This window comes from Rhodamnia argentea, chromosome 2, assembly GCF_020921035.1.
Source record: "Rhodamnia argentea isolate NSW1041297 chromosome 2, ASM2092103v1, whole genome shotgun sequence".
Taxonomy (NCBI): domain Eukaryota; kingdom Viridiplantae; phylum Streptophyta; class Magnoliopsida; order Myrtales; family Myrtaceae; genus Rhodamnia; species Rhodamnia argentea.
Window position 1 is genome coordinate 21,770,963 of NC_063151.1, and position 9,918 is coordinate 21,780,880.

General features: G+C 39.1%; 1 protein-coding gene across 1 annotated transcript; it reads left to right on the forward strand.

The window, feature by feature from the left end:
• The first annotated feature begins 801 nt into the window (after positions 1-801).
• On the forward strand, positions 802-9,421 carry LOC115751443 (long chain acyl-CoA synthetase 9, chloroplastic). Its single transcript, XM_030689357.2, has 12 exons — positions 802-1,021; positions 1,867-2,347; positions 2,621-2,701; positions 3,469-3,738; positions 4,322-4,453; positions 4,571-4,744; positions 4,909-5,138; positions 6,567-6,684; positions 7,659-7,790; positions 7,904-8,038; positions 8,116-8,322; positions 8,978-9,421. Exons 2-12 carry the CDS (start codon positions 1,901-1,903, stop codon positions 9,140-9,142), a joined length of 2,091 nt encoding a protein of 696 aa, XP_030545217.1. The 5' UTR covers positions 802-1,021; positions 1,867-1,900; the 3' UTR covers positions 9,143-9,421.
• The last annotated feature ends 497 nt before the right edge of the window (positions 9,422-9,918 follow it).

Here is a 9,918-nt window from a genome sequence, read left to right on the forward strand (position 1 = left end):
TATACATTAATATTATTTTGCACTATTTAATTTTCACGAAAGATCTCAACTTTTTGGGGCCTCAAGTACCACATCCAAAACAATTTTAGTTTTGTGGGGTCTGGAAATGCTCCTAAAAGCTCACACCAAACGTATGGCCCCAAGGGAAGCCAGTTGTGCTCGTGCGTCATCTTTTTCCTACTTCCCCTTTGAATAATGACAGATTACAGATACGTGATGATTGATTTCTAAACGACACGTTCCCACCTTTTAATCGAAATCTTTTTCAATTTCTCTTTACATTATTTACAATTTTCGAAAGGAAACAACCCTTTTTTTTATTTTTTTTTTTTGTAAAAGGGCAAAAAACAGAGAACCACCCATGGCTTTTCAAATTAAAGGAAAATACTCACTGCCTTCGAAAAAAAAAAGGGAAAAATTACTCGAGTTCGTTTAAAGAACACATGCGACACGCGTAATGCGTGGTTCCTTCTAATCTTATGTAAACTGAAAAACCTAGCGAGTAACTTATTGAACATGAAGCGAGATTAACATGTGAAAATACTTTATTATTCAAAAATTAAAAAAATTTAAGCGTAATTCACGGAATTTCGATGGACAAATTTCATGTTCTATAACCACCATGATTCCCTTAAATATGATAAAAAAAATAAATAAATACTGTCGATTTGTTTAAATGCTTGATTTAAACATAATTTTGTAAAATTATTTTGTACTTTTCTTTTTTTGGGGGCCTCCTCGTGGAAATTGTAAAGGAGAAGAAACAGAAACAAAAAAAAAACACAGCAAACGCAGAGAGAGAGAGAGAGAGAGAGAGTTTGAAAAACAAAGCGAGAGCTACTTCTGAAACTCCAACCTTTCACGCTCTCGATCTCTCCGTCTTCTCTCCTCCATTAAATACACGTCGCCTTCGATCTCGGTTGGACTCCCCATTACCTGGCAGCACCGCTGCTCGACTCTCGCCCGCATTGCTCGAGGCTTCGCGCGATTCCGGCTTCGCGCCTCGCTCTCTCTTTGGAAGGTATCCTCGGTATCATCGACTGCATGTCTGAACGCGGATTTTGATGTGGCTATTCGAGGTTGAAGATGTTCTGGTAATGGAGTCCTGAACGTGCCCGTGCCCGTGCCCGCGCCGTGTCGCGCCGCGGGCCAATTCGGTCGCGCTCGCGATTGTGTGTGCCGTTGCTCTTTTTTCCATGCTTTTTGTTGTTGATGAGCTGTTTTTGTTGTCTAGGAGTGCTGAGTCTCGGGGACCGTGATTAGCTCTGTAGTTCGATTAGGAAAGAGCGACTTCTTTTGCAGAAATAAAAAAGCAAATTTTGGAAGAGGAGCTTGGCAGAGTGTGCTTCTGTAATTCGTGCTTGTGTGAGTCCTTGGCGGTGATTGGGCGTGTCAATCCATTGAGGACATGATCGTGCTCTAGAGAAGTTAATTTGAGTCTGTTGGTGGAAGAAATTGGCGTGCGTTGGTATTCTTAAAGGGTGTGTAATGGTTAATGCTGGGCTAGTCACTTGCACGGCATTCGTCTTAGCCATTGGTGTCCCGACTCCTGACCAGCGTGCCTGCCTTTTGTGATGCCTTTTGCAATAGTGAATTCAAGTGGACTACATTAAAAGCCTAAACTACATCACGAATTTTATTGCTGGTTTGTTTAATTTAAGCAAATAGCGCCAATACATTTTAAAAGCTTGACAGAAGGATTTTCCATTCAAAGGATGTTGGTAGGTCTCGATACCCCTTTCCAGCATAAATGGCATACTAGTACGCTAAATGTTTGAAATTATGCTATTTTAGTGCATGCTTTCTCTATGTTCTAACCATTAGTTTTTCCCATGGTCTCATTTGTTTTGTGGGTTCTTTTTGTAGGATTTGATATTTTGGGGTCGTGTATCCATCAAAGATGAGTCCATATCTGGCTGGCATTCTTGTTCCTCTTGTATTTACCCTTATCTTCCAAAATTCAAAGAAAGGAAAGAAGCGGGGATTGCCTGTTGAAGTTGGTGGAGAACCTGGGTATGCAATTAGAAACCGTCGTTTCACAGCCCCGGTAACTAGTTGGTGGGAAGGAATCTCGACTCTTGCAGAACTTTTTGAACAGTCATGCAAGCAGCATCCAAACAAACTGCTGCTTGGAACTCGGAAATTGATTGCAAGAGAGACTGAAGTTACTCCAGATGGAAGATCGTTTGAGAAGCTTCACTTGGGAGAATATGAATGGCTAACATATGGCAGAACATTTGAATCTGTGTGTAACTTTGCCTCTGGTTTGGCACGGCTGGGACATAAAAGAGGAGAACGTGCAGCAATCTTCGCTGATACTAGAGAAGAATGGTTTATAGCATTGCAGGTGCTTGTCTTTTAAGTCACCAGAGAGTCTAATACGTCATATTGTCTCGCTTTTTTTGGTTCAGTTATTCAATTTTTTTACAATTGTACTGCTTCCTTTTCTGCAAAACATCCATAATTTATTGGTTACAAGCCAAATGGAAGATTGCTATCTGAGCTCTTTACATTGCTCCAATCATTTCATCAGTTTGTGTATTGCAGTTGTGTAGGCCAGCCGAATATTTGTGACATAATAGAATTCTTATTTTGTTGCTCTTTTTTTCACTTTTGTTAGGGCTGCTTTAGACGGAATATAACTGTTGTTACTATATATGCATCCCTTGGGGAGGAGGCTTTGTGTCACTCGTTGAATGAGGTACTCTCTCTCTCTCTCTCTCTCTTGCGCGCTTGCGCTCATATGCACACGCGTTCTCTCATACATTGATACCTTTTTATAACATTTGATTCCCTCTTCCATCAAAGGAGTCTTGAAGCAACTGAAAGAAAATTTTCTCATGTGCATTAAGACAACTTTTTGTTTTGCTGAATCAACATGTAGTTGCACCAGAAGGATAAATGTGGTAGTTGTCATGGATTTGGTTAGGTAAGCTATAATATCTCGAGTGTGATTATAATAATGTGGTGATGGGTGTCGTCAATGTAAATAAGCTTATTGATTTTTATGGTAAAAAATGAGTGCACAACATTTTTCTTCTTGACATCATGTTGCTTCATCCATGCGAGCTGCACCTCGCTATCTTATCTAAATAACTAGTTTCGTGATTCTTCTCCTGTCTGACATGATTTTCATCTGATTGATATCATTACAGACCCTAATTGTGCAGTAAATGGAACTAATATCTAAAAAGCTAGGCCCCCAAATTGAAATTTGATGTTCATTGTCTAAAACCCTTGAAGAAAGAATGAATTTTAGGATCATTTCATTTTCTCATTCAACGTTATCGTACCTGCATGTGAGATGCTGCTGACAAACACTCTTCTAATTTCTCATCAAAGTCCTGATGGAAATATTAACCATGTATTGGGATTCCAACATCATGAGAGAACTCAACAATTTTTTTTTTTTTTCCTTAGATAATAATCACCAGAAAGTGCTTCACTAGCTTTTTGAATGCTTTGTAGACAGAGGTAACAACTGTTATTTGTGGCAAAAAAGAGCTAAAGAAGCTTGTAGACATTTCCGGACAGCTTGATACAGTGGAACGTGTTATATGTATGGATGATGAGGTACCTTCTGATGCTGCATTGGTTGACCGGAGCACTAGCTGGATCGTCAGTTCTTTTTCTGATGTAGAAAGAATTGGCCGAGAGAACCCTGTTGATGCTGATTTACCACTCTCTTCTGATGTAGCTGTCATAATGTATACCAGTGGGAGTACTGGTTTGCCTAAGGTTAGTAAGGCATTTACTTTTTCCTTCAAGTATAGGTAAACCAATTTTGTTATCCAAATATTTTGCTATATCATTGGTAGTTTCTTCATCATGCTGGGGTATTTTACTCTGCTGCAATAACTGACTGTGTATATAAGTTTTTAGTTGCACTTAATTGATACTTTTCTTTTATCGTCGACAAATATTCAAGCATGACATGCGGTAGAAATATGTCTGGTTGTACTATGTATAGATTTGCAGCTTCAGATTAATAGTTTTTGAACATTCCATGTTGGTTATTGTCTGATAATATCTAGTTTATCATATGAAATCATTCTCAATGTGTGTACTATATTGATTCTGTCTGGGCCATTTTTACTGAAGGATAAAGGTGCTGAATGGAAGTTCGTCCCTGCTAAGCGTAGCAAAATCAATATTTCCATCCCATGTACAATTGCAGATGCATCTGTAGAAACGAGATAAATATTAGTGTTTTGTTTAAAAAGTGACGATTTATATCTATGTTTACAGTATGAGAATGATTATCAGGCATATTCGATTTGATCTCTCGATTTTTGCATTATTATTTTCATACTTCATGCAGGGAGTGATGATGACACATGCAAATGTGCTGGCTACTGTTTCTGCTGTAATGACTATTGTTCCTGGCCTGGGAAGCAAAGATGTTTACCTGGCATACCTTCCCCTGGCTCACATCCTTGAATTGGCAGCTGAGGTATTTCATCTGTCAACTAATAAGTCACAGAATAGTGTCCATTTTTTGGTATTCTTTCTCTTATCATGATGGATTTTTGATCAAGTATTTCGGAATTTGTTTCTATGCACACTATAGAATGTCATTGCTGCTGTGGGAAGTGCGATAGGCTATGGAACTGCATTGACTCTTACTGACACATCGAGCAAGATAAAGAAGGGAACGAGAGGGGATGCCACTGCCTTGGCACCGACAGTGATGACAGCTGTCCCAGCAATTCTTGATCGCGTGCGAGATGGGGTGCGGAAGAAGGTTTGTCATTTTTGTTGTACTACCTTTTTTGATGAAGTTGATCAACTGAAGAATGTTCTTAGAGTTACAAGAAAATTCAAGAGAACAACCAAAATGGACCTTTACCCATTAAAAAGGAAGATTCATTAATTATGGCGGTTACTGGATCTTTCCATTTACTGCAGGTAGATGCAAAGGGTGGATTCTCCAAAAGACTTTTTGATATAGCATATGCTCGTCGGTTGTCTGCAATAAATGGCAGTTGGTTTGGATCTTGGGGCCTTGAGAGGGTTCTATGGAACTTTCTGGTGTTCCGGAAGGTTCAAGCAATTCTTGGAGGTCGTATCCGCTTCATACTTTCTGGAGGCGCTCCTCTTTCTGCTGATACCCAAAGATTTATCAACATATGTCTTGGGTTAGTATTATCTTCATGACTGTGATGACTGATGAATTTTCTTGTCAGACTTACCTTTTTTATCTCAAGGCTTCGCGTATATGCATTTTTCTGGACACTTTACCTCATCTACTTGTCACTATTCGGTTGCTTTACATATGAAAATTTGTGTTTGGGGAAGCTTTTTAACTAGAAAAAGGATTTCATTGATAACAAGCTACAAAGATGCAATCTTCTGTTCTTTGTTCACAAATCTTAAAACGAAATGAGAGATGCTTTCATCGAGCAAGAGAAAGTTAACTGGTGGTTGTCATGGATCACCGTTTCTCCTGAAAAATATAGGATGAGAATATCCAAACATAGGTGTTGCTTTCCTCTCCAGCTATAATTAGCAGTGACAGCCAAAACATATATATCTCTGCCAGCTGGGGCTGGAAGAATTTAGAAGGTTGTGGCTGGCCAATCTCCACAATGAATGTGGACACTTTTTGGGTGTGATGCTGAGTGTTGACGGGCCTCAGTATTTTGCAAGCAGTTGCTTAGGTCTGATAGTATCTCACGTCTGTATGCCCTTACCCTCATCTCCGATTCTCCTGAATTTGAATGAGAACCAACATAGGTAAGTTTTGGAGGTACAAGTTGCGCCAAGGTTCTATTTTGCCATCTAACAGATGAGTTGCACTGGCCTGTCAAATTAACTGCCCTTTAGCTACAGGTGACCTAGCTCTGATGTTTATGGTTTCTTAGCCTAAATATATTCCATGCATCTTTCTTTTGCAGTGGAAGTCACTGAGAAGGTTATCAGTTTTGTCTCTGTATTATTCATGATGATTACGTCTACAACGTGTGATAAATTACACTTGTCTGGTTTGAGTCATTTGCATCCAGTGCTACTTTTTTTTGTGGAGGAATTCTATTGATACATGGAGAAGAGGTTGAACTTGAATATTCCGTAAAAAAGTTGTTGTCTCTCACAAAGTTAGCTTGTCTTTTTTTAAGCTGACACATTAGGTCCCTTGATGGGTTTTAACTGTAATTGGCCTGACTTGACTTGAAAGTTTGTTCAGTTAAACAGATAGAGAAGATATGTAAATTACCACAATGAAACGATATTAAGGAGCGTGGCTTTTGCCCTTGTGTTGCTTTTTGCTTCAATCCAGCTGATAATTTTCCTTCTTACATACAGACTGTTAGCCCACTTGAATGTCATCATGAAACTGATGCATTGTGTGACTTATAACTGGAGTCACAGAAAACAAGTATGATCATTGAAAGGACATGTCAGTTTGGGAACAGATAGGTGGCTTGCAATCCGCGTTCACTTGCTTATACCGGACTAAGAATCATTACTGAGACCAGATCTTTTCATGAATGCTTTTTCTAGTTTCTGAAAGCCTACTTGCTTATATTTTTCTTAACGTCACATTCTAAGTATGCAATGGTTTCAAGGGCTCCCATTGGTCAAGGGTATGGACTCACAGAGACTTGTGCTGGTGGGACATTCTCAGAATTTGACGATACATCTGTGGGCCGTGTTGGTGCTCCACTTCCTTGTTCATTTGTTAAGGTAAAGAAAATAAACTGGAGAATTTCTTTCTTCAACTGTGAAGATGAGCTCTCAAAGCTGGTCCTTGAGGAGTTCAGAATGACTTACTGACATGAATTTGTATTAACCTTGTGGCATGAGAAAAGATGTTTGGGAAATTTGTTTGAAGTTTATCGTATAGTAACTTCAACTCTCCCCAGTATGCATACTGCTGTGACTTGAACTACACTGGGATTAGTGAGGCAACCTGGTCCCTTGTTGTATCCCCTTTGTGACACAAACCTCCCTTGACCTTAGTCATCTATTGGTGGTTTGATCAGACAATGACATGAGGAAAGCAACACGACAGCTGGCAAGAAAATTTTTTCTCAGGTTCACTTTATCAATGTAGAATCTGCCCTCCTGCTCCTCACCCTAAAGGGACTATGGGATTAATTCTTTTGATAAATGCTGAATACCAGATTTAAGTTTGCAATCCTGAAGTTCTTAGTCACTAGTACAAGCTACTTATTTGCTTAAATGTTTGTCTACTTGAAACTTCATCTCTGCCGGTTTTGCAATTTACTTGGTCACAGAAGGTATCCGGCTTTCTTAGGTGGTCATCAATTTCCACTATGTTTTGCTTCTGAAGTAGTATGAACTGTGCATCAGCAGCATAAACTGGAATTTGAAGGGGGTGCATCCCTTTGATATCTCTACCTACAGTCTACAGGTCAAAATGCTTTCTATTGTGAATGGCCATTGTTTCTACATACGACCATTCTGCTGTCTCTTTCACATCCATCTATACGCTATCCGTGTATGTTTCATGCTTCTCTTTGCTTTAAACGCTTTAAAAGTGTGGAGCAAGTAATGCTACTATGTGCAACGTGTAGTTTAACATAGCATGTAGTATGACATATAATCATGACACTCTGCATGATCTTTGTTTAATTCATTTTTCACATACTTAGTGACATGAAGAAAGTATGAGATTTTGATATTCTCTGTTTCAGTTAGTAGATTGGCCTGAAGGTGGATATCTAACAACTGATTCACCAATGCCTCGTGGGGAAATAGTAGTTGGTGGTCCTAATGTTACACTTGGTTATTTCAAGAATGATGGGAAAACAAAGGAAGTATATAAGGTAGTCTTTCTAGTACAAGTGAAGTTTCATGGTCTGAATCTCATTTCATGCCATAGGAAATCACAACTGTTGGGATCCTTAACCTTGATTCATCAAATGTTTTCTCTGTAAAGGTGGATGAAAGAGGAATGAGGTGGTTCTACACAGGTGATATAGGACAATTCCATGCTGACGGTTGCCTTGAGATTATTGATCGCAAGAAGGATATAGTTAAACTTCAGCATGGCGAATATGTCTCCTTAGGGAAGGTTTGAATTTTGAACTCTCAATGATGAATTTATGTTCATCAAATCTTCCTCAGGTACTAATCTTGCTTAATCTTTAGGTTGAGGCTGCACTGGTTGTGAGCCCATACGTCGACAATCTCATGATCCATGCTGATCCTTTTCATAGTTATTGTGTGGCTCTTGTGGTGGCATCACAGCCTGCAGCGGAAGAGTGGGCCTCAAAGAAAGGAATTTCATTCTCTGATTTTGCTGAACTTTGTGAGAGGGAAGAAACAATAAAAGAAGTGCATTCTTCACTTGTCAAGGTATGCTCCTTCCTCAGAAGAGTACTTGCATGTAAAATTTGCTTTTCCTAAATATAATAGGTGCAGATGGTCAATAATGGTAGAGGTTGTCGAGTTAGGGACTCATTATTCAATTGAACTGTAGATTGTAAGCATCACACTTTTTTTGACCTTTAGATGTTCCAGAGCTCACGATTCTTTCTTATTATTTTATCTTGTTCATGGTGTGCACCCTCTCGGTTCTCTATCAATGAAATATTTGGTTGTAACAGAACCAAAAAAAACAAAAAAACAAAAAAACAAAAGATGCCAGACACAGATTTTACAAAGTGAGATTGGCTAAAATAGAGGTGGAGGGATAAAATATAGATACCCCATGTAGTAATTTCCTGTTCTTTGGCCATACCGATTAGCTTGTTGTAGGTTATGCGTGGACATACTAAGTGTAAGTCAATGAGACTCAATTTTAAGCTGGGTTCTATTCATGCGTGCAGTCTTGTCAAATGAGCAATAATGCAGCTTAAGAATATTATTATGACATGGTTTTTCATTTGAATGATTAGCCTGTTCGATATACATGATGTGCTTTCAAGAATGGCAATGCGGCCTCTTCCTGGAGTGGATTCACTTCGTCCTATCCTATTCCTAATCTCTTCTATTACTTCATAATTGATAGGCAGCCAAGGAGGCACGCTTGGAGAAATTTGAGATCCCGGCGAAGATTAAACTGCTTCCAAATCCATGGACTCCTGAATCTGGCCTAGTTACGGCAGCTCTCAAGCTCAAGAGAGACAACGTCAGAAAAGCATTCTCAGAGGACCTCTCTAAGTTGTATGCATGATTCATGTACTATTGCACGGGCTGGTTCTTACAGAATCTTCAACGGCTCAGTATGATGTCAAAATCTTTCTCAATTTTGCTCTTTTACTCAATTTCCCTTCTGCTGTCTTGTCAGAAATCTCTTCTGTGATAATAGGGCACCGTGCTAATTTTGCAGGACGAGTAAAGTGCAAGCTATCACACCAGATAGTTAGTGTACGTAGCTTCCCCGGATTAATTATTGCCATCTTCTACATTCATTGTCTTGAACTCAGGAAAATCATTCTACTCTCTGTCTCTACTTATTAGACTTGTCCAGATTGAACAAATCCTTTCGCTTGCCGTCGATTTGAATTTTTCCTCCTCTAGCACATTAGTTTGCTATCATAGAAAGTAGAAACAGAGAGCTAAATCCTTGTCAGCACAAAAGATTACCAAGTCTTTTCCATTTTTCCTTTATTTGTATAATTTTGGATCTTTCGAGAGTATTACATGGTGGTACCGGTCATATTACTGTATAAATGATAGCTACCCTGCTCTTCCATTGTCTACATGGCGGAACCACCATGTTCCCCATTGGTCTAGGACTACTGCCGTGACTCTTGGAAAATCAAATGATCTTTTTTGTATCGTTGGTGATATAACAAGTGAATAAGAATCGTAAGCATAAGGAAGGCATGATTCGCATGAAGGAGTTCCTTTGACACAAGGCTTACGGTCTGAAAGTTTCAACTTCATCTGTTGTCTCTCCTCTTTTCATAAAATCAAAAGCATTTTATTGTCCTGAGGCTGAGCATG